Below are 23,653 nucleotides of genomic sequence, written 5' to 3'. Positions count from 1 at the left end.
GTCCTGCTTCCTGGGTCCCTGCCCCAGTCCTCACCGCCCTCCCCACCAGCGCCAGCACCACAGACGCTGGGCTTCTCTACCGCTCCGAATTCTGCTGTGGCTCCCCAGTGCCCAAGGCGATCAAGCCCCACGTTTTCACGTGGGCCCCAGGGACCCGCCAGCAGGGAGGCCCCGAAATGGCACACGTTCAGAACGACGAGGCTCGTATCTCCAGCGCGCTTTGGGAGAGAGGACCCCCGAAGCCCCCAACCTCCCACCCGCGACCGAGCCTCAGTTTCCCGCTCAGTAATGCGAGCGCATCAGCGGCTCCCGGCCAGGCCCGGAGGTGCAGGTTGGAGGAGCTCACGCGCTCGGCGCGGGCCCCGGCGCGCTCTGGGCCCTGGAACTTCCCCAGCCCGAGCGTCCCCGCAGCCCACGCGCCCCCCGCGCACCCGCCGGGCACCTGCCCCTCCCGCGGGCCGGCCCCGCGCCCGGGCTCCGCACCCTCCGCACCCCGTGGCCAATAAGACGCGCCCCGGCGACGCGCGCCCCCAGAGCGCCCCGGAGCGGCCCGGGAGCGGTGGGCCTGGCCCGGCTGCGCCAGAGCCCGCGCGATGGAGCCGGGGCCGCGGCGGCGGCGGCGGCGGAGGAGCCGGCCCCTGGTCGCCGCCTTCCTGCGAGACCCGGGCTCGGGCCGCGTGTACAGGCGCGGGAAGCTGATCGGCACGGTGGGGGCCCCGCGCCCCGAGTCCGCGGGAGGGCGGGGCCTGGCTGGGCTGGGCGGGGGTCCCGGGGGGCGGGAGTCCGGCATGGGCGCGCGTCCGGGGCCGCGGGGTTTCGCGTGGCGGGAACCGCGTTTGGCGCGTTGTGCGGCGCGCCCGTGGGCTGCGTGTCCGGGGTGCGGGTGTGAGTGCGGCGCGTCTGTGTCCCCCGCGTCCCAGCCTCTGGGTGCCGCGGGGCGTCTGTCTGTGTGGCCGGGTGTCTGGGTGTCTGGGTGCTGTGCTGCTGTTCACCTGTTGTGTTTGTGCGTCGTGTCTTTGTGTGTCCAGTCGTGGCCTTGCGTGTCTGGGTGTTGTGTGACCATCCATGGTGACTGTGTGTCTGGGTGTTGTGTTGCTCGTTCGCCTGTTGTGTTTCTGGGCCGTGCCTCTGTGTGTCCACTCGTTGTGTTGTGTGTCTGGGTGTTGTGCGTTCATGGGTTTGTATATTGGGTGTCCTGTGACCATCCATGGTGACTGTGTGTCTGGGTGTTGTGTTGTGTCCATGCATGGTGACAGTGGGTTTGGGTTTTATGTGTTTGTGTGTCACCTTCAGACATGACGTTACAGGTCCGACGCTGTCTTGTGGTCTGTGGCTTGTATGCACCAGGCGTGGATGTGTCTGTGTCTCTGTGTCTTCTTGTGTCATGTCTTGTGTGTCCAGGCGGGAGGGGGGAAGCTGTGTGTTTTGTCCAGTGTCTGTGTGTGTGTGTGGGTGTATATGTGTCTGTATGTCTGTGTGTGTGTCTGTGTCTGTATGTGTTGTCTGTGTATATGTCTGTGTGTGTCTGTGTGTGTATGTGTGTCTGTGTCTGTGTATGTCTGTGTGTCTGTGTGTGTATGTCTGTGTGTGTGTCTGTGTGTGTATGTCTGTGTGTGTGTGTGTATGTCTGTGTTTCTGTGTGTGTCTGTGTATGTGTGTCTGTGTGTGTATATCTGTGTCTGTGTATGTCTGTGTATGTATGTCTGTGTATGTCTGTGTGTCTGTGTCTATGTCTGTGTGTACGTCTGTGTCTGTATGTCTGTGTGTCTGTGTATGTCTGTATGTCTGTGTCTGTGTCTGTGTGTCTGTGTGTGTGTGTATGTCTGTGTGTCTGTGTGTGTCTGTGTATGTCTGTGTGTCTGTGTGTCTATGTCTGTTTGTGTGTCTGTGTGTGTCTGTGTGTGTCTGTGTGTCTGTGTATGTCTGTTTGTGTGTCTGTGTGTGTCTGTGTATGTCTGTGTGTCTGTGTGTGTGTGTGTCTATGTCTGTGTGTCTGTGTGTGTCTGTGTGTGTGTCTGTGTGTCTGTGTATGTCTGTGTATGTCTGTGTCTGTGTATGTGTGTCTGTGTTTGTGTCCGTGTATGTCTGTGTGTGTGTCTGTATGTCTGTGTCTGTGTGTATGTGTGTGTCTGTGTGTCTGTATGTCTGTGTGTATGTCTGTGTGTCTATGTCTGTGTGTCTGTGTGTCTGTGTATGTCTGTGTGTGTGTCTGTGTGTGTGTGTCTGTGTGTCTGTGTGCCTGTGCGTGTGTGAGAAAAGACCTGGCTACAGCTGCGTCCCCGGCTGCCTGTGCCTCCATACGCGCTGCCAGCTTGCACAGACGTGTGCACCCCTGCCCGCTGATCTGGCTGACCCTCCCCACAGGGCGCCTTCAGCCGCTGCTACAAGCTGACCGACATGTCCACCAGCGCCGTGTTCGCCCTCAAGGTGGTCCCGCGTGGCGGGGCTGGGGCTGGGTGGCTTCGTCCACGGGGAAAGGTGCGTGTCCCCATCGGAGCCAGGCCCACACCCCGCAGCGTGTCCCAACAAAGGCCCTGCCCTTTTGTCCCAGACCTGGGTGCGGGTACACGCGGCAAGGGAGCCTCCTGCAGCCGGTGACCCCCTGCAGCGGGTCCATGTCGGGGCCATGCCTGCAGGTGGAGCGTGAGATTGCCCTGCACAGCCGTCTGCGACACCGCAACATCGTGGCTTTCCACGGACACTTCGCTGACCACGACCACGTGTACATGGTGCTGGAGTACTGCAGCCGCCAGGTGCCCAGGGGCGGGGAGAGGGTGGCATTCATGTCAGCTGCGCCTGTCTGTGTCCACCCCGTGTCCATCTGCACCTCACTGCTACCCTCTGTACCATCCCATGTGCCCTCTGCTGGTGCCCAGTCACCAGCGCTTCCCATGCCCATGTAGGGCTATTTGTGCCCATCCTTTACTCACCTGTGACTGCCTGGGCCCATCAGAATGTATTTGCTTCTTCTTGCCCCCCTTGGACTCACCCATGCCCACTTGTATGCCCCAGCATGCCCCTGTGCCTACCTGTGGTCACCTGTGCCCCTCCTGCACTCAGCCGTACCCCCCTTGGCCTGGCTGAAACAAGTCATGCCTTCATACACCGCCTTGAACTCACTGTGCCCACTTCATTATACCTGAGCGCACCTGGGCCCACCTGGGCCAGAATGTGCCCCCTGTTTTCCCTGCTGATCGTGTGGCCCTTCCCAAACTCACCGGCACGTCGACCAGTGCCATGTTCACCCTCAAGGTGGTGCCACACGCGGGACCAGAGCCAGGCGGCTGTGCCCATGGGGAAAGGTGTGTGCCTCCCTCAGTGGCCACCTGGGCTCCTACTGGGGTTCATCTGAACTCACCTGTGCTCATGCCATAATCAGCCATGCCACCTCGGCCAGGTTGAGCTTACCTTTGCCTTCTAACCCGGGGCCACTGGGCACCGGGACTGCCACCTGCAGTCTTTGGCTCACGTGCTGAGGGCGCGGCAGACGCTGACGGAGCCGGAAGTGCGTTACTACCTGCGGGGGCTGGTCAGCGGCCTGCGCTACCTGCACCAGCGACGCATCGTGCACCGAGACCTGAAGCTCAGTGAGTGCCCGGAAGGGGGCCTGTGGGCAGGGGCGTCAGGAGGTGGGCACAGATCCGCCCCCATGCACGCTGCCCCTCCCCCTGGCAGGTAACTTCTTCCTTAACAAGAACATGGAGGTGAAGATCGGAGACCTGGGGCTGGCTGCCAAGGTGGGGCCAGAGGGCCGCTGCCACAGGTGAGAGCAGGGGTCTCTGAGCAGTCCGTCCGGGTGTGCACGGCTGGCCCTGAAGTCTGGCACGGGATCCCGGCCTTCCTGAGCACCCCCATGATGTCCCTCCTAGAGTGCTCTGTGGGACCCCTAATTTCCTGGCCCCAGAGGTTGTCTCCAGAAACGGGCACTCCTGCCAGTCGGACATCTGGGCTCTGGGCTGCGTCATGTGAGTGGGGTCCTGGCAAAGGCGGGCAGGGCCTCCAGGTGGGCAGGTTCGGCAGGTGGGAGCCCGCACGGAACAGATGGGGACAGGTGCACGGAGTGGGGTGGGCGGAACAGGCACGCGTCTCCACCAAGTGTGCAGAATGAACAGGACGTGTGGGGATGCGTGTGTGAGGGAGGACGGGGACAGGTGTGGACAGGTGGCCGTGCACAGGCAGGTCAGGGCGTGTGGACACAGGGATGGGGCGTGTGTGGGAGCAGAGCAGGTGGGAGCAGGCACGTGATGGCATCGGAAGGTGGAGGCTGGGCGCGGTGACTCACACCTGTAATCCTAGAGCTTTGGGAGGCTGAGGCAGGAGGATAGCTTGAGCCCAGGAGTTCAAGACCAGCTGGGCCAAGTTGACGAGACCCTGTCTCTACAAAAATTAGCCAGGAGTGGTGGTTGTGCACCTGTAGTCCCAGCTACTCAGGAGGATCACTCGAGCTCAGGAGGCAGAGGCTGCAGCAAGCTGTGATCACACTACTGCACTCCAGCCTGGGTGACAGACCACCACCCTGTCTTTAAAGAAAAAAATGAGAAGAACTGGAAAGGTGTATGCAGCTGAGTACAGAGCGAGCCAGGTGGAGGCAGGGGACAGACAGACGCAGGTGTCCACCAAGCAGGGTCCACCACATGCACAGGGTGCCAGGTGCAGGTGGATGTTGGGAGACGGGGAAGCAGATATGGTGTGAACAGGTAGGCTGGGGGATGGGAAAGCAGATGAGTGTGAACAGCCAGGCTGGGGGTGGGGAAGCGGATTCGGTGTGAACAGGCGGCCTGTGTGTCCTGTCTGGCCTGTGGAGCAGGGGTAGCTGTGAGCGATGCTGGACGCCAGGTTCTTGTCCCCGCCTGGCCCAGGTACACGGTGCTGACTGGCACCCCGCCCTTCACGGCCTCACCCCTGTCGGAGATGTACCAAAACATCCGCGAGGGCCGCTACCCCGAACCTGCTCACCTGTCCCCCAGTGCACGCCGCCTCATCGCCCGCCTCCTGGCACCCAACCCGGCCGAGCGGCCCAGCCTGGAGCACCTGCTACGGGACGACTTCTTCACGCAGGTGGGCGGCGGTTCCCGGCGTGGGGTGTGCCAGAGCCTGCCCTGCTGAGGCGAGGCCAGGCTTCCCCGCAGGCAACCCAGCTCCTCAGGGGCTGGGCGACCTAAGCTGGGGGTGACCCCAAATCCCCCATCCAAAGGGTTTCACTCCAGACCGGCTGCCAGCCCACTCCTGCCACAGTCCCCCCATCTTCACTGCACCCCCGCCTCTGGGCAGGATCTTCCGGAAGGTGGGCCAGCTGCTGCTCACCCAGTGCCGGCCACCCTGTAAGTGCCACCCTGCTCATGCCTGCCTACGCCAGCCCACCTGCATACACCTGCTACCTGTACACACCTGCCACCTGCACACACCTGCTACCTGTACACACCTGCCACCTGTACACACCTACCTGCACACACCTGCCACCTGCACACACCCGCACACACCTGCCACCTGCACACACCTGCCACCTGCACACACCCGCACACACCTGCCACCTGCACACACCTGCCACCTGCACATACCCACACACACCTGTACACACCTGCCACCTGCACACACCTACTTGCCCACACCTGCTACCTGTTCTGCTGTCTCTACATCAGGGGTGGGTGTGGGTAGCAGGCGCCTCCCTCCTGCTCGGGGCCCAGGCTCCCCCCGCCAAGGCCTGTGCCTCCCTCAGGCCCCTTCACGCCTAAAGAGGCCTCGGGTCCAGGAGAAGATGGGCCCAACCCTGACTCCATGGAGTGGGGCGGCAAGGTGAGACACGGGAGGGACGGGGAGGGAGGCTTAGCCCCTGCTGAACCCCCTTTTCCAGGCCCTCTTCTCTGACCGCTGGGCAGAGCTTCAACCCCTTCTGGGGACTACAAGCCCCCTCCCCTGTCCCATCCTGACCCATTGAACCTGGGATCCCTGTGTCCAACTGTGCCCACTGACCTGGCGTTTCCCAAGGGCCAGGTGCCAGGCCACGGGAAGGGTCCCATCCATGGCTTCAGTCCATGGCATTTATTGAGCGCCTCCTGTATGCCTCCAAGACACACCGAGGCTGCATCCCAGGGGGAAAGCAGTGCCTCTATGTGCAGACCACAGCAGGTGCAGGCAGGGGCTGAGCCCCCCACCCACCTCATGCCTCTCCCAGGGGCTGGGGCCACCCTTCACCCCCGCCACTTCGCCTCAGAGCTCCCTGACTGCGAAAGGGGTTCCCTGCCTGGAGGCCCCCGTCCACCTGATTGCACAAGGGACCCTGCAGAGTGACCTGGCCGGTGAGCAGATCCCGTTCCAGCCCGGGGCCGCAGGTGGGGAGTGAGGAATCACAAGCCTGAAGCTTGCCAGGGTCCCCCCGTCCCGTGGGAATGCGCCTCAGGGTTGAGGACGAGCTGGTCCTGCGGGCAGCCGCGGCAGTGGGGCTGGTTGGAGGAGCCCTGGTGGTGAGAACCCAGCCCTGTCTGCGCCACAGACACCTGTCCTCCCAGGGCCCGAGGGGAGCCGGCACCCGGAGGTGGAGGCGGCCCTCAGACACCTGCAGCTGTGTGTGGACACAGGCCCTCTGGGTAGGAGCCCGGCCCAGCCCCCAGGGCCATCCTTTCTCTTAGGAGCCAAGGAAACTTGCCTTCATTCCCATCCACGGCCCTCCTGGGTATTTGTGGGGGTGAGGGAGGCCCCAGGGTGTGGTAACATCAGGCAAGGGGTTAGCCCTCCTGTGTGCAGAGCCTGGCACAGAGGGTTCTAGGGGCAGCCTTATCCTTTCAGGGCCCGGGGTCTTTTAAATTCATGACGCGGTCTTGTTAGAAACCCAAAGAGAAAGCCCAGAGAGACCCAGTGAGTGAGACGCGACCTGGGACATCGCACGGAGCCCTGTGCTCACGGCCACCCTCCAAGGCGGGATCCCCCTTATCCCCACTGTCCCAGAACCCAAGCCCTCTTCCTCGCCCCTCCTCTCCCTGAGCCTCCACTGACCCACATGCGCTGCCACCCTGGGAGAGGGAGCCCCAAACCCCACGCCAGGTCTCCAGCTCAGGAGCCTTTTTGTTTTTTTCTTTGCTTGTTTTTGAGATGGAGTCTCCTCCTGTCGCCCAAGCTGGACTGCTGTGGCGGGATCTCGGCTCACTGCACCCTCCTCCTCCTGGGTTCAAGGGATTCCCCTGCCTCAGCCTCCTGAGTAGCTGGGACTACAGGTGCACCCCACCACCCCAGCTAATTTTTTGTATTTTTAGTAGAAACGGGGTTTCACTGTGTTAGCCAGGATGGTCTCCATCAGGACATGTGGCAAACCCTGTCTTTACTAAAAATACAAAAATTAGCCAGGCGTGGTGGTGGGAGCTTGTAGTCCCAGCCACTTGGGAGGCTGAGGCAGGAGAATCGCTTGAACCCGGGAGGTGGAGGTTGCAGTGAGCCGAGATCATACCACTGCACTCCAGCCTGGGCGACAGAGTGAGATTCTGTCTCAAAAACAAAAAAACCCAGAAACGTGTAGTAATTTCAGAGCATTGCAAGCATTTGAGAATTGCTCATTCCCAGGGGTGCGCTGGGATCCCAGAGTCTCCCTCTGCAAGCCAGAAATTAGTTACTATTCCTCGGCTTCTGTTGATGTCTCATCTGCTAGAATCCACCACTGAAGGCCCCCAAGCCCCCGCCCGGTCCTGCCACGGGAAGGGCCTCATCCATGGCTTCAGTCCATCGCATTTATTGATCGAGATCAGCCTGGACAACATAGCAAGACCCCATCTCTACAAAGAAATTTTTTTGTAGAGAAGCCTCCGCCTCCTGTGTTCAGTCAACTCCCCTGCCTCAGCCTCCTGAGTAGCTGGGACTAGAGGCGCCCAGATAATTTTTGGTATTTTTAGTAGAGACGGTTTCACCACGTTGGCCAGGCTGGTATCAATCTCCTGACCTCATGATCTGACCGCCTCAGCTTTCCAAAGTTCTGGGATTACAGGTGTGAGCCACCACGCCCGGCCTAAAAATTTTAAAGATTATCTGGGCATGGTGGTCCACGCCTGTAATCTTGGCAGTGTGAGAGACTGGGGTTCGAGGATCACTTGAGCCAGGAGTTTGACATCAGCTGGCCCGGCAGAGCACGGCGGCTCACACCTGTAATCCCAGCATTTTGAGAGGCCAAGGTGGGTGGATCATCTCAGATCAGGAGTTCAAGACCAGCCTGGCCATCATGGTGAAACCCCATCTTTAAAAAAAGAAAAGAAAAGAATAAAAAGGAGATCAGCTGGCCCACAGAGCAAGACCCCATCTCTACAAAAACATTTTTTTAAGTTAGGCAGCTGCAAGGGCATGCATCAGTAGTCTCAGCTACTTGGGTAGCTGAGGTGGGAGAATCGTCTGAGCCCAGGAAGTTGAGGCTGCAGTGAGCTATGATTGCACCACTGCACTCCAGCCTGCGTGGCAGAACGAGACCCTGTCTCTCTCTCTCTTTCTCTCTCCTCTCTCTCTCTCTCTCTCCCCCCCTTTTTTTTTTGAGATGGAGTTTCACTCTTGTTGCCCAGGCTGGAGTGCAATGGTGTGATCTTGGCTCACTGCAACCTCCACCTCCTGGATTCAAGTGATTGTTCTGCCTCAGCCTCTTGAGTAGCTGGGATTACAGGCATGCGCCACCACCCCCAAATAACTTTGTATGTTTAGTAGAGATGGAGTTTCTTCATGTTGGTCAGGCTGGTCTTGAACTCCAGACCTCAGGTGATCTGCCCACCCTGGCTCCTGAGAGTGCCAGGCGACCCTGTCTCTGTTGTTTTTGAGACAGTTTCGCTCTTGTCGCCCAGGCTAGAGTGCAGCCGATCTCTGCTCACTGCAGCCCCTGCATCCCGGGTTCAAGTAATTCTCCTGCCTCAGCCTCCCAAGCAGCTGGGATTACAGGCGCGCACCTCCACACCTGGCTAATTTTTGTATTTTTAGTAGAGATAGGGTTTCACCATGTTGGTCAGGCTGGAAATTTTTGTATTTTTAGTACAGAAGGGATTTCGCCATGTTGGCCAGGCTGGTCTTGAACTCCTGACCTCAGGTGATCTGTTCACCCTGGCCTTCCAAAGGGCTGGGATTACAGGTGTGAGCCACCTCACCCAGCCTTCACAGTCTTTGTAGTGGGAGTGACAGGGGGGCCAGCGGGGAGGGGCTGTGGCGGAGGCCTGGGCCGCGCAGGGCCAGATGTGGATGGAGTTCAGGGCGGAAGGATGGACCAGCTGACAGCCACAGTGGGGACGACAGAGGGCACATGGTGCCTTATTGGCACGCACCGAGCGTACAGATAAGGTGTGGCCAGGGCAGAGCTGGACCTTCAAGCTGCCGTTCCAGGGGGTGTATTGAGATAGACGGTGTCCAATGGCCTGGGATGCCCAGGGTGACGCCCTGCGTCCTGGCCCCAGCCAAGTGTGCTACATGCCGGCCCGAGGGAGGCTGGAAACCTTCACCCTGGGGGACGTGCCGGGGCTGCTGGGCATTCCGCAGCTCTTCACCAGGTGCCTGCAGCGGCGGCTGCGGGAGGTGAAAGCCTGGGGGGCCAGGGGGCTGGGGGTGGGGACACCCCTGCTGCCTGTGACCTCAGCCGAGTCCGTCCACAGGAGGGGCCCCTCCCCAGCCCCATACCGCCTGCTGGCCCCGGCCTCTGCCTCCTGCACTTCCTGGCCTCTGAGCAGGCATTGCTGTTGCTGCTTAGCAATGGGACGGTGCAGGTGAGCCCGGGTCTCCAACTCAGGGACCACCAGGGTGGGCGCCTGGCGCACTTGGGCTCTGATGGAGCAAGTTTTAGGGGAGCCCTAGGAGGAATCTGCCTCCTGGGGAGAAAAAAAAAGATTGGTTCCTAAGTACAAAAACCACAGGATGGAAAACACATGACATTTTTGGGCCAGGGGCCCTGGTGCACACCTGGCCTCCCAGCGCTTTGGGAGGCTGAGGGAGGAGGATCCTTTGAGCCTGGAAGTTCAAGGCTACAGTGAGCTATGACTGCACTTTGGCACTCCGGCCTGGGCCACAGAATCAGACCCTGTCTCTCTCTCTCTTTTTGTTTTTTAAGACCCCGTCTCTTAAACAAAAAACAAAAAACAAAAAGCCAGCGCAGGGGCTCACGCCTGTAATCCCAACACTTTGGGAGGCTGAGGTGGGCAGAGCATGAGGTCAGAAAGTCTAGACCATCCTGGCCAACATGCTGAAACCCTGGCTTATTTAAAAAAAAAAGACTGTCTCCAAGTGACCATTCTTGGAGGGGGTTATATTCCCAAGGTCATGGGATTAAGAGTCAGGGGTCTGGACAGACATGGTGACCCACACTTGTAATCCCAGCATTTTGGGAGGCTGAGGCAGGTGAATCACCTGAAGTCAGGAGTTTGAGACCAGCCTGGCCAGCGTGGGGAAACCCCATCTCTACTAAAAATACAAAAATTAGGCCAGGTGCCTGGCTCATGCCTGTAATCCCAGCACTTTGAGACGCAGAGGCAGGTGGATCATGAGGTCAGGAGTTTGAGACCAGCCTGATCAATATGGTGAAATTCCATCTCTACTAAAAATACGAAACATTAGCCAGGTGTGGTGGTGGGTGTCCGTAATCCCAGCTACTGTGGAGGCTGAGGCAAGAGAATTGCTTGAACCTGGGAGGCAGAGATTGCAGCAAGTCAGGACCGTACCATTGCACTCCAGCCTGGGTGACAGAGCGAGACTCTGTCTCAAAAAAGAAAAAAAAAAAAAAGAGGGGTCTTGCTGGAAAACTGTGGGCAGGGGAGCCTCAGTTTCCCCAGCTGTACAGTGGTGCACTCAGGCCCAGGTTGGGGGCTCCAGGTCTAGTGTCCACCTGTCCTCCTGGAGCGCCAGGGCTGGGGGCAGGTGCAGGGGGACCCTTCTCTCCTTGACTGGCATCCTGCCCTTTGCAGATGAGCTTCAATGGAGTCCCAGCCCAACTGTTGCTGAGTGGCGAGGGTGAGGGTTTGCAGCTCACCCTCTGGGAGCGGGGCCCCCCCGGCACCTCCTCCTCCCTGGACGTCCTTCGGAACCACGGCTGCGTCCCCGCCACCCGACAGCGCCTTCACCACGCCCTCCGCATGCTGCAGAGTATCTAGTACCCTGAGGCTCAGAGTGTGACCCCTGCATGGTGGTGCCAGGGACCCAGGCTCCAGTTCCATTTCTGTGGCTTCCCTCAGAGGGGCTGTCCTGGGGGGGAGCTGGGGTGCACACGGGAGGGGGGTCCTTGCCTTGTGGCATGACTGTTCAACCCAGACTTTGCTGGGTTCTCTCTTTTGCATTAAAGATGACTTGAAACGCTGCAGGCCATGGTCTGCCTCTGGGAGAAAGCATCTGAGGCGCTTTGGCAAAGGAACATTGAAACCCCAGGGGACCAAAATCCTCCCTGTTGCTCTTTTTTTTTTTTTTTTTTTTTTCTGAGACGCAGTTTCACTCTTGTTGCCCAGTCTGGAGTGCAATGGCACGATCTGATCTCGGCTCACTGCAACCTCCGCCTCCCAGGTTCAAGCGATTCTCCTGTCTCAGCCTCCTGAGTAGCTGGGATTACAGGCACGCGCCACCACACCAGGCTAATTTTGTATTTTTAGTAGATACAGGGTTTCTCCATGTTGGTCAGGCTGGTCTCGAACTCCCGACCTCAGGTGATCCACCCACCTCAGCCTCCCAAAGTGCTGGGACTACAGGCGTGAGCCACCACGCCCAGCCCCCTGTAGTTTTAGCGGCAGAGAGGGACTACATTTTCAGCAGTGCAGACGTTAGTACCAGAGGGCCGGGTGTCGTGGCTCATGCCTGGAATCCCAGCACGTTGGGAGGCTGAGGCAGGAGGATCGCTTGGGCCTGGGAGTTTGAGCCCAGCAACATGTGAGATCCCCATCTCTACAAGAAATTGGCTGGGTGTGGTGGTGGGTGCCTGTTGTCCCAGCTACCTGGGAGACGTAGGTGGGAGGATGGCTGGAGCATGGGAGGTTGAGGCTACCGTGAGCTGTGACTGCATCACTGAGCTCCAGCCTGGGAGACGAACAGAGCCCCTATTCTCAACAACAGCAAAATTAGTGCCCCAAGTGGGGTTCTGCCATAACTCCAAATCTAACGTGCAGGACACTTGCTTAACGGGTGGACGGGAAAGAAGTTGACACAGGCTGGAAAGGTGGCTGGCCACGCTGTGGGGCACATATGGCACAGGTGTCACCTGTGCTGCTCCGGGTAGATGGTGTACCCACCGCCCTGACCTCTGTGGGCGGATCCAGCATCGGATGTTAGGCAAAAACGCCATGCAAGGCCGGGCGCGGTGGCTCACGTCTGTAATCCCAGCACTTTGGGAAACCGAGGTGGGTGGATCACAAAGTCAGGAGATCAAGACCATCCTGGCCAACATGATGAAACTCCGTCTCTACTAAAAATACCGAAAAAAAAGACAAAAAAAGAGCTGGGTGTGGTGGTGGGCACCTATAGTCCCAGCTACTCCGGAGGCTGATGCAGGAGAATTGCTTGGACCCGGGAGGCAGAGGTCGCAGACAGCCGAGATTGTGCCACTGCACTCTAGCCTGGGTGACAGAGCGAGACTCTGTCTCAAAAAAAAAAAAAAAAAAAAAAAAAGGGGGCGGGGAGGCATCACTGACATTAAAGAATTACTGTAAATTTTTAAAAGCATGAAGCATTGTAATTTTGTTTCAAAATGCCCTTCGTTTTTATTTTTTATTTATTTTTGACACGGACTCTCACTGTTGCCCAGGCTGGAGTACAGTGGAACGGTCTCGGCTCACTGCAACCTCTGCCTCCCGGGTTCAAGCAATTCTCCTGCCTCAGCGCCCCCCCCCAGCCCCTGAGTAGTTGGGATTACAGGTACCTGACACCAAACCCGACTAATTTTTTGTATTTTTACAAAATATAAGAGACGGGGTTTCACTATGTTGGTCGGGCTAGTCTCAAACTCCTGACCTCAAGGAATCCACCGGCCTTGGCCTCCCAACGTGCTGAGATTACAGGTATGAGCCACCGCTCCTGGATCCCTTAGCCTCTAGAATAGTGGTGGTTCCCAATGGTGGGGGGGTGGGGGAGAGTGATTCTGTTCCCACGGGACACTGGGCGATGTCTGGGGACATCTGGGGTCCTCATGACTGGGAGAGCCCCTGGCATGGAGTGGGTGGAGGCCAGGGACACTGCTCAGCACCCTTGCAATGCCCGGGATGGCCCCAGCCAAGAGAATGGCTTGGCCCCAATGTCCATAGTGCCCCCAAGGAGAGACCCTTGTTTTGAAATAGGAACTGAGATATTTACAGGCCTCGTGTTTAATTCCTAAGCAGATTTCCTCTGCAATCAGGGAAAAAAAAAAAAAAAAAAAAAAAAAAGGCAATGAAATGAAGAAACGGTACTCCCGGCGCCTTCCCAAGCCCACGCCGCTCCTCCCACGCAGCAGGGAGCAGCGTCCCTGGGCTGGCCCTTCGCTGAGGTCACTGCTGCAGGGAGTGAGAGAGGGGTCGAGATGGGGACAGTCTCCTGCCAAGCTCAGTGCGTCCTGGGGCCACCCACCTGCAGGCCGGGCGTGGCGCCACTCAAAGGGGAACATCATGAGGCTGGGGCCACCCAGCAGGTCTGAGGCTCCCCCGGGGGCCCTCTCACAGCCCTTTTTGGAAATACATTCTATCAATTCTGAAAGTCAAATGCAGATGCTACTTCTTTTTTCTTTTTTTCTTTCTTTTTTTTTTTTTTTTGAGACGGAGTTTCGCTCGTTACCCAGGCTGGAGTGCAATGGCGCGATCTCGGCTCACCGCAACCTCCGCCTCCTGGGTTCAAGCAATTCTCCTGCCTCAGCCTCCCGAGTAGCCGAGACTACAGGTGCGTGCCACCACGTCTGGCTAATGTTTGCATTTTTTTTTTTTCAGACAGTCTCACTCTGTCACCAGGCTGGAGTACAGTGGCACAATCTCGGCTCACTGCAACCTCCTGGGTTCAAGCAATTCTCCTGCCTCAGCCTCCCGAGTAGCTGGGACTACAGATGCATGCACCACCCACGCCCGGCTAATTTTTTTATTTTTTAGTAGAGACGGGGTTTCACCATGTTGGCCAGGCTGGTCTCAAACTCCTGACCTCAGGTGATCCGCCCACCTCAGCTTCCCAAAGTGCCAGGATTACAGGCGTGAGCCACCGCGCCCAGTCTGGATGTCATTTCTTTTTTTTTTTTTTTTTTTTTGAGACGGAGTTTTGCTCTTGTTACCCAGGCTGGAGTGCAATGGCGCGATCTCGGCTCACCGCAACCTCCGCCTCCTGGGTTCAGGCAATTCTGCCTCAGCCTCCTGAGTAGCTGGGATTACAGGCACGCGCCACCATGACCAGCTAATTTTTTGTCTTTTTAGTAGAGACGGGGTTTCACCTTGTTGACCAGGATGGTCTCGATCTCTTAACCTCGTGATCCACCCGCCTCGGCCTCCCAAAGTGCTGGGATTACAGGCTTGAGCCACCGCGCCCGGCCTTCTGGATGTCATTTCTTTGTGACAAAATTGCAACCTTAACAAATCAAAGTCAGGTCCCAGGGGCCGCCACCTCCCGTCCCTGGGCCCCATCTGTTTCTGGGAAGTGATGGGGCTGCCTAGTTTTTCCCCATCCGTTTCCTAAACTCACTTTCCTGGAGACAATAACTGACACAGGGCGGCGTCCCCGAGTCCCCTCCCGGACGTGTGCCTGTGTGCGTGGCTTTGTCTGTGTAGACAGAGCCAGCTCCTGCTGTTTCTGGAACGAGGGATGAAGCAAAGCCGGCATTTGTGGATGGGAGGGGACACAACGGAAACAGACACCAGGGCCCGTGGCAGGCGTGGAGGCGGCTGCAGGCATGCTGAGGCAGGTGGAGGGCCATGGGATGGGCCTGGGCATGGCCGGTCCTGGGAGGAGAGATCAGTGGGGGGAATCTGGAGAGGCCCCAGGGATCCCAGAGGAAGGCAGTGTGGGAGACAGGACTGAAAACAGCAGAGAAAGGCCGGGCGCGGTGGCTCACACCTGTAATCCTAGCACTTTGGGAGGCTGAGATGGGCGGATCCCCTGAGGTCAGGAGTTCAAGACCAGCCTGGCCATCATGGTGAAACCCCATCTTAAAAAAAAAAAAAGAAGAAAAGAAAACAGCAGAGAAAACAGGGCAGGTGCATCACCCACATTTAAAAGCAAAATGAGCCGGCCGGGTGCGGTGACTCACACCTGTAATCCTAGCACTTTGGGAGGCTGAGATGGGCGGATCACCTGAGATGAGGGGTTCGAGACCAGCCTGGCCAGTGTGGAGAAACCTTGTCTCTACTAAAAATACAAAAATTAGCCGGGCATGATGGAGCATGCCTATAATCCCAGCTACTTGGGAGGCTGAAGCAGGAGAATCGCTTGAACCCGGGGGTAGAGGTTGCAGTGAGCCGAGATCAAGCCACTGCATTCCAGCCTGGGCAACAGAGCAAGACTCTGTCTCAAAAAAAAAAAAAAAAAAAAATTACATTAAAAAAAATTTTTAAGCCCTAAGCAAGCAGGGCATGGTGGCTCATGCCCGTAATCCCAGCACTTTGGGAGGGAGGCCAAGGCAGGCAGACCACTCGAGGTCAGAAGTTTGAGACCAGGCTGACCGAAATGGCGAAACCCCTGCCTCTACCAGGGTACGGAGGTTGCAGTGAGCCAAGATCGAGTCACTGCACTCCAGCCTAGGCAACAAGATTGAAACTCTGTCAAAAAAAAAAAAAAAAGAAAAAAGAAAAGAAAACAAAAAGCCCTAAAGAAGAAAAACCTTTGCTACAAGTGGAGACAGTTACTTCCTTTTCCATGTCAGCAGTCATGAGTTAGTAAGTCATGATTTAGGTGGGTATCTCTGTCTCCCATTCCATATCAGCAGTCATGGGTTATTACGTCACGGTTCAAGTGGGTACCTTTTTTTTTTTTTGAGACAGAGTCACAAGCTGTCCCCAGGCTGGAGTGCAGTGGCGCGATCTCAGCTCACCGCAACCTCCGCCTCCCGAGTTCAAGCAACTCTCCTGCCTCAGCCTCCCGAGTAGCTGGAACTGCAGGTGCACGCCACCACACCCAGCTAATTTTTCTATTTTAGTGGAGACGGGGTGTCACCATGTTGGCCAGGATGGTCTCGATCTCTTGACCTCATGATCCGCCCGCCTCAGCCTCCCAAGGTGCTGGGATTACAGGCGTGAGCCCCCGTGCCCAGCCTGAGTGGTCATCTTTCTGTCTTCCATTCCATATCAGCAGTCACTGGTTAGTAAGTCATGGTTTAAGTGGGTATCTTTATCACTACAGTGCTGTGGCGTCCTATGGAGAACTTCAATTCTTTGTTTTAAGTTCTGTCCCCGAGGCTGGAGTGCAGCCCACTGCAGTCTCAGCTTCCCGGGCTCAAGTGATCCTTCCACCTCAGCCTCCTCCATAACTGTGACTACAGGTGGAGCCACTGCCATGCCCAGCTAACTTTATTATTATTGTTATTACTGTTATTATTTTGTAGAGACAGTGTTTTGCAACGTTGCCCAGGCTGGTCTCAAACTCCTGGGCTCGAGTGATCCTCCTGCCTAGGCCTGCCAACATGCTGGGATTACAGGCATGAGCCAACACTCCCAGGTTCAATCTTTGCTCTTGGTGTTGAGGTCTTCTTGGTGTTCCAGCCCCTCCAGCACTCTTTGAAGTGACCCCTGGCTGACTTTTTTATTTATTTTTTTTTTTTGAGACAGGGTCATGCTCTGTCACCAGGCTGGAGTGCAGTGGTGTGATCTCATTCACCACAACCTACACCCTCCCCGGGTTCGAGTAATTCACCCACCTCAGCCGCCCTAGTAGTGCTGGACTAGAGGTGCGCCCCATCACACCTAATTTTGTTGCTGTTGTTACAGACAGGCTTTCCCCATGTTGGCCAGGCTTGTCTCGAACTCCTGACCTCAAGTGATCCGCCCGCCTCGGCTTCCCAAACTGCTGGGACTACAGGCATGAGCCATCCTGACAGGCCCCTGGCTGACATTTTGATGGCAAACTCATGAGCACTCTCGAGCCAGACCCACTCAGCCAAATCACTTCTGACTCCCTGATCCTCAGAAACTATGAGAAATAAGTGTTCATTGTTATTTTAAGACACCAGGTTTTTTTTTGTTGTTGTTGTTGTTTGTTTGTTTGTTTGTTTGTTTTTTCCCGAGACAGAGTTTCCCTCTGTCGCCCAAGCTGGAGAACAGTGGTACTATCTCGGCTCACTGCAACTTCTGCCTCCGGGTACAAGCGATTCTTCTGCCTCAGCCTCCCAAGTATCTGGGACTGCAGGCACGCACAACCGTACCCAGCCAATTTTTGCCGTTTTAGTAGAGACGGGGTTTCACCATGTTGGCCAGGCTGACCTCAAACTCCTCATGGCAGGTGATCTACCCGCTCTGTCACCTAGGCTGGACTCGAACTCCTGGCATCAAGCAGTTCCCCCATCTCAGCCTCCCAAAGCACTGAGATTACTGTGAGCCACCAAACCTGGCCCCAGACACCAAGTTTGAAGGTAACTTGTGACCCAGCAATAGCTAACTAATGCAGAACCCAAAACATTGAAGAAACAGCTTCATTTCTGCCCAGAACATTTGTTTCTAGGGAGAAAAAGACAAAACATCTTCAGAGTGTTTAACTGTGTGTCTTACAAAATGACCTACCTAGAGTATTTATTTCCATCTGCTTGTGGGCGTCAAGAACAGCAACAATCTGTACGATCTCCCACGCCCCGAGCCCACAGTGGTGGTTTATTAAAAATAAACCAACCGCGGAATATATTAATTTTCTAACCTCCCGGGCCAATTCTTATTTCTAGGTATAAGAACCTCCAGAGATGACAAAGCACCCACACCGCCCTCGCACTAAAGTTTCTGAAATCTTCTTTAGACAGGTGAACTGTGTGCTGCCAGAAATAAAATTAATAGCCTCCGTTTTTTTTGTGTGTGCTCACAAGGGTTGGAACTTCAAGAAACGGTCATGAATTCACTCCAGCCCTGGTTCCGACATTTTTTTCTTTTTTTCTTCTTCTTCCCTCTCCCCCAACTCCTTCTCCTCCTCTTTACCCTCCTCCTTCCTTCTCCTTCTTTTTCTTTTTGAAAATCACTGATTTAACCCTGAGAATGAGGGAAAACTTGTCCTGGCAAGAATTTCCAAAGCTCAATTCTGTTTTTTTTTTTTTTTTTAAAGAGAGATGGGGTTTCACCATGTTGACCAGGATGGTCTCGATCTCTTGACCTAGTGATCCGCCTCGGCCTCCCAAAGTGCTAGGATTATAGGCGTGACTCAATTCTATTTTTTAACACAGGCTCGCTTTTGTCACTCAGGCTGGAGTGCATTGGCCTGATCTCGGCTCACTGCAGCCTCCGTCTCCAGGGTTCAAGCGATTTTCTCCTACCTCAGGATCCCAAGTCGCTGGGACTACAGGCCTCACCACGCCTGGCTAATTTTTCTATTTTAGTAGAGACAGGGTTTCACTATTTTGGCCAGGCTGGTCTTGAACCCCTGACTTGAGGCGATCCGCTCTCCTCGGCCTCCCAAAGGGCTGGGATTACGGGCATGAGCCACCACGCCCCCAAAGCTCTATTTTACCGTTTTTCCCACGCTGAGGCTGCAGCTGAACCCGGCCTCCGGACCCCCTCGTCATTGGTCTGTGAGAGCACGTGACATCATGCCTCCTCCAATCACCAGCAAGAAAGGCCTCCTCCAATCACCAGGGCCGCTGCCTCTCGGGCCAGCATGATTGGCTGCTGCCCGTGGCAACTGCATGTGACCTCACAAAGCTTCCCTGCACCTTGGCAACGCCCCTGGGAGTGGGGACGTTTTCTGTCCCACTTTTCAGATAGGGATACTGAGGCACTGGTTCTCCTCAATCGAAGAATTGCTAGAAAAAAATCGAGTGCCGGTAGGTAGGTCAACTTGGGTCGCACGGGGAGTTTTCAAAATCCTGATGACTCCAGAGATTTCTGATGAGTGAAAAAAGCCAGTCCCAAAAAGTCCCATGCTATGACATAACGTTTGTATGGCTGGGCGCGGTGGCTCACGCCTGTGATCTTGACATTTGGGGAGGCTGAGTCAGGAGGATCACTTGAGACCAGGAGTTCAGACGAGCCTGGGGAACATAGCAAGAGCCCATCTCTACAAAATAAATAAGTATACACATGTACATATTTTTGTTTGTTTGTGTTTTGAGAGAGAGAATCTCGCTCCGTTCCCCAGGCTGGAGTGCAGTGGCATGATTTCGGCTCACTGCAACCTCCATCTCCAGGGTTCAAGCGATTCTACTGCCTTAGCCTTCTGAGTAGCTGGGATTACAGGCTCACACCACCAGCTCACCCCAGCTAGGGTATTTTAGTAGAGATGGGGTTTTGCCATGTTGTCCATGCTGGACTTGAACTCCTGAACTTAGGTGATCCTCCTGCCTTGGCCTCCCAAAGTATTGAGATTACTGGTGTGAGCCACCACACTCAGTTCAAAAATAAATTTAAAAATTAGCGGGGCATGGTGGGGTGTGCCTGTGGCCCCAGCTACTCAGCAGGCTGAGGTGGGAGGATCACTTGAGCCCAGGAGTTTCAGACCAGCCTGGGCAACATAGTAAGACCCCATCTCTACAAAAAAACAAAAAACTTAGCCAAGGATGATGGTGTGCACCTATAGTTCTAGCTACTTGGGAGGCTAAGGCAGGAGGATGCCTTGAGCCTGGGACATCACGTTGCAATGAGCTGTTATTGCACCACTGGACTCTAGCCTAGGCAAAAGAGCAAGACTCTGTCTAAAAAAAAGTTAACATAACACTTTAGAAACAGTAGTTGCCTATTATAGGTGGGAGCCACCACACCGGCCCAAAACATATTTTTTAATTGAAAATTTTATTGAAATAATTGTAAATTCACCTGCAGTTGCAAGAAGTAATACACCTGGGAGGCCGAGGTGGGAGGATCCCTTGAGCACAGGAGCACGGGAGTTCTAGGTTGCATTGAGCTGTGATCTTGCTACTGCACTCTAGCCTGGGCGACAGAGGGGCGGTGCCCTTTCAGTGTGCGGCTGCTCCCGGATGGCCAGGGATGCAGAGAACTCACTGTCTTTGGCTCTTTTAAAGATTGGCCAAAAGTTATGATGTGTGACCTGGAATGAGCTGACTCAGCCTCGTGACTGCGAGAGTCAGAAAAATGTGGCTGGGTGCGGTGCCTCATGTCTGGAATCTCAGCATTTGGGGAGGCAGGAGCAGGCAGATAGCTGAGGACAGGCGTTCAAAACCAGCCTAGCCAAAATGGAGAACCCGTCTCTACTTAAAATTAAAATATTAGTGCGGTGGCTCATGCCTGTAATCATAGCACTCAGAGAGACCAAGACAGATGGATCACCTGAGGTCAGGAGTTCGAGACCAGCCTGGCCAACATGGTGAAACCCCATCTCTACCAAAACATACAAAAATTAGCTGGGTGTGGTGGCGGGTGCCTGTAGTCCCAGCTACTCGGGAGGCTGAAGCAGGAGAATTGCTTGAACCCGGGAGGCAGAGGTTGCAGTGAGCTGACATCACGCCACTGCACTCCAGCCTGGGTGACAGAGCAAGCCTCCATCTCAAAAAAAAAAAGAGGACCGGGCACGATAGCTCAAGCCTGTAATCGCAGCACTTTGGGAGGCCAAGGTAGGTGGATCACAAGGTCAAGAGATGGAGACCATCCTGGCCAACATGGTGAAACCCCATCTCTACTAAAAATATAAAAATTAGCTGTAGTTCCAGCTGCTTGGGAAGCTGAGGCAGGAGAATTGCTTGAATCCAGGAGGCAGAGGTTGCAGCGAGCCGAGATGACGCCACTGCACCCCAGCCTGCTGACAGAGGGAGACTGTCTCAAAAATAAATAAATAAAAGAAGAAAAACTAGAGTCTTTTCTGCCCTAGAAAGAATAGTGGTAGAACTGTCTCGGGGTGACATGGAGTGTTCAAGTCACTCTGTCACCCTCTAACCTGGGCGAATGGATGGGATTTGGGTAGAGGAACAACACACTTCTTTGTTTCCTGCCATTCATTCATTCAATCAGCAATTTTTGTTATTGTTTTTGCTTTCTTTTCTTTTTGTGAGACGGAGCTTCCCTCTTGTCGCCCAGGCTGGAGCGCAGTGGTGCGACCTCAGCTCACTGCAACCTCCGACTCCCTGATTCAAGCTATTCTCCTGCCTCAGCCTCCCCAGTAGCTGGGATTACAGGAGCCCACCACCACTCCCAGCTTTTTTTAATTTTATTTTTTATTTTTAGTAGAGATTTTTAAAAATTACTTATTTATTGAGACGGAGTCTTGCTCTGTCAGCCAGCCTGGAGTGCAGTGGCGTGATCTGAGCTCACCGCAACCTCTGCCTCCCGGGCTCAAGCTATTCTCCTGCCTCAGCCTCCCGAGTAGCTGGGATTACAGGCATGTACCACCACGCCTGGCTTATTTAGTATTTTTAGTAGAGACGGGGTTTCTGCATGTTGCTCAGGATGGTCTCGAACTCCTGACCTCAGGTGATCCACCGGCCTGGGCCTCCCAAAGTGCTGGGATTACAGGTGTGAGCCAGGCCGTGCGGCCAATCAGCAAACATTTAACGAGCCCCCACTGCGTGCTGGCGCTAACTGCTTGTCGAGGGTCGGCCAGCCGCGGGGAAAACGGGGAGCAGGTGCGCCCGTTTGTTCGCGGGGGACCTCAGTCTCCGCTTTAGGCAAATCTCCCAAGGCAGGGTGTCATGTGCGAGGCTGGCCACACGGTGGCGACAGAGGACGTGCCGTTCTGGTCCAGGCGCGCTGGGGTGGGGTCGGGGTGGGGTCGGGATGGGGAAGGGGATGGGGTCGCGATGGAGCCGGGGAGGGATGGGGAGGAGAGAGCGCTCTTCTTTCTTTTTTCTTTTTCTTCCTTTTCCTCCCTTCCTTCCTTCCTTCCCTTTTTTTCTTTTTTTTTTTAATGAATGAGAGGTTCTTAGGTTGCCCGGGTTGGGTGGCCTCGAACGCATAGCCTCGGCTCCTCAAGTTCCAGGACAACTGGCATGAGCCACCGCGACCCCTCTTTTTTTCTTTCTTTCTTTCTTTCTTTCTTTCTTTCTTTCTTTCCTTTCCTTTTTTTTTTTTTTTTTTTTTTTTTTTGAGACGGAGTGTCGCTCTTGTCACCCAGGCTGGAGTGCAATGGCGTGATCTCGGCTCACCACAACCTCCGCCTCCTGGGTTCAGGCAATTCTCCTGCCTCAGCCTCCTGAGTAGCTGGGATTACAGGCACGCGCCACCACGCCCAGCTAATGTTTTGTATCTTTAGTAGAGACGGGGTTTCTCCATGTTGACCAGGATGGTCTCGATCTCTCGACCTCGTGATCCACCCGCCTCGGCCTCCCAAAGTGCTGGGATTACAGGCTTGAGCCACCGCGCCCGGCCCTCCTTTTTTTTTTTTTTTTTGAGACGAAGTCTCTCTCTGCGGTCCAGGCCTGAGTGCAGTGTCATGATCTCGGCTCACCTCAACCTCCACCTCCTGGGTTCAAGCCATTTTCCTGCCTCAGACTCCTGAGTAGCTGGGATCACAGGCAGGCCCCACCACACATGGCTTTTGTTTTGTCTTGTTTTTGTATTTTTAGTAGAGACAGGTTTTCACCATGTTGGTCAGGCTGGTCTCAAACTCCTGACCGCCTTACCCTCCCAAAGTCCTGGGATTACAGGCGTGAGCCACTGTGCCCAGCTTTTTTTTTTTTTTTTTTTTTTAAGACAAAGTTTCTCTCTTGCTGCCCAGGCTGGAGTGCAATGGCACAATCTCGGCTCACTGCAACCTCCACCTCCCGGGTTCAGGCGATTCTCTTGCCTCAGGCCTCCCGAGTAGCTGGCACTACAGGAATGCACCACCACGCGCAGTTAACATTTGTATTTTTAGTAGAGACCAGGGTTCGCCATGTTAGTCAGGCTGGTCTCAAACTCCTGACCTCAGGTGTTTGACCCACCTCAGCCTCCCAAAGTGCCAGGATTACAGGGGTGAGCCACCGTGCCCAGCCCAGAGAGTGCCTTTGCTGCAGTCTACCCACTTCGGGCTTTGGTAATAATTAAGGTGCTCAATCCATTCCAATAAACGCCTATGAAATTAATTCCCGTCTGTGTTCCCTAAATCCCCTGCTAATTCAGGACCGCAAGGATGTAAGTCTCACTGCAAAGCCGGCAGGAGCTCACACCTGTAATCCCGACACCTTAGTAGGCCAAGGCAGGAGGATACTAGCAAGCCTGGGTAATTTATTTACTTCTTTCTTTTTTTGAGACAGTCTTGCTCTGTCACCCGAGACTGGAGTGCAATGGCACGATCTCGGCTCACTGCAACCTCCGTCTCCCGGATTCAAGTGATTCTCCTGCCTCAGCCTCCCGAGTACCTGGGATTACAGGCACCCACCACCACGCCAGGCTAGTTTTTGTATTTTTAGTAGAAACCCTGTTTCTACTAAACCATGTTGCCCAGGCTGGTCTCGAACTCCCAACCTCAGGTGATCCGCCCACTTTGGCCTCCCAAAGTGCTGGGATTACAGGCGGGAGCCACCCTGCTTGGCCAAGCTTGGGTAATTTATAAACAAAGGAGGTTTCGTGGACTCACAGTTCCGCAGGGCTGGGGAGGCCTCAGGACACTTATAATCACCGTGAGGACAGAAGCAGACACACCTTTCTCGGTGTAGGCTGGATGGCGTGAACTGCCT

General features: G+C 55.5%; 1 protein-coding gene across 11 annotated transcripts; it reads left to right on the top strand.

Annotated features, from left to right (window-relative positions):
- The first annotated feature begins 515 nt into the window (after positions 1–515).
- PLK5 (polo like kinase 5 (inactive)) lies at positions 516–12,598 on the top strand. Of its 11 annotated transcripts, none has more exons than XM_074384860.1 (14): positions 516–707; positions 2,365–2,478; positions 2,637–2,753; positions 3,458–3,587; positions 3,676–3,763; positions 3,870–3,965; positions 4,860–5,058; positions 5,195–5,321; positions 5,717–5,793; positions 6,212–6,296; positions 6,507–6,584; positions 9,405–9,522; positions 9,584–9,710; positions 10,902–12,598. In XM_074384860.1, exons 1-14 carry the CDS (start codon positions 594–596, stop codon positions 11,085–11,087), a joined length of 1,656 nt encoding a protein of 551 aa, XP_074240961.1. In that variant the 5' UTR covers positions 516–593; the 3' UTR covers positions 11,088–12,598. The 11 variants fall into 11 exon arrangements, with proteins under 11 accessions (XP_074240961.1, XP_039323042.2, XP_039323043.2 ...); XM_039467108.2 differs by having other exon boundaries at positions 6,173–6,296; XM_039467109.2 differs by having other exon boundaries at positions 6,173–6,296; positions 6,491–6,584; positions 9,600–9,710.
- The last annotated feature ends 11,055 nt before the right edge of the window (positions 12,599–23,653 follow it).

The sequence above is a fragment of the Saimiri boliviensis genome, chromosome 14, assembly GCF_048565385.1.
Source record: "Saimiri boliviensis isolate mSaiBol1 chromosome 14, mSaiBol1.pri, whole genome shotgun sequence".
NCBI classification, from domain to species: Eukaryota; Metazoa; Chordata; class Mammalia; order Primates; family Cebidae; genus Saimiri; species Saimiri boliviensis.
The sequence above is the reverse complement of the archived record's forward strand: the minus strand, read 5'-3'. Positions and strand labels throughout refer to the sequence as shown.

What these genes read in the sequence shown, in the direction of transcription:
- PLK5 (XM_039467108.2), top strand. Translation starts at nt 594, where the DNA reads ATGGAGCCGGGGCCGCGGCGGCGGCGGCGGCGGAGGAGCCGGCCCCTG. An exon ending in CCAGAGGGCCGCTGCCACAG is followed by an intron (nt 3,764 to 3,869) that starts GTGAGAGCAGGG and finishes TGTCCCTCCTAG; the next exon opens with AGTGCTCTGTGGGACCCCTA. An exon ending in GGGACGACTTCTTCACGCAG is followed by an intron (nt 5,059 to 5,194) that starts GTGGGCGGCGGT and finishes CCCCATCCAAAG; the next exon opens with GGTTTCACTCCAGACCGGCT.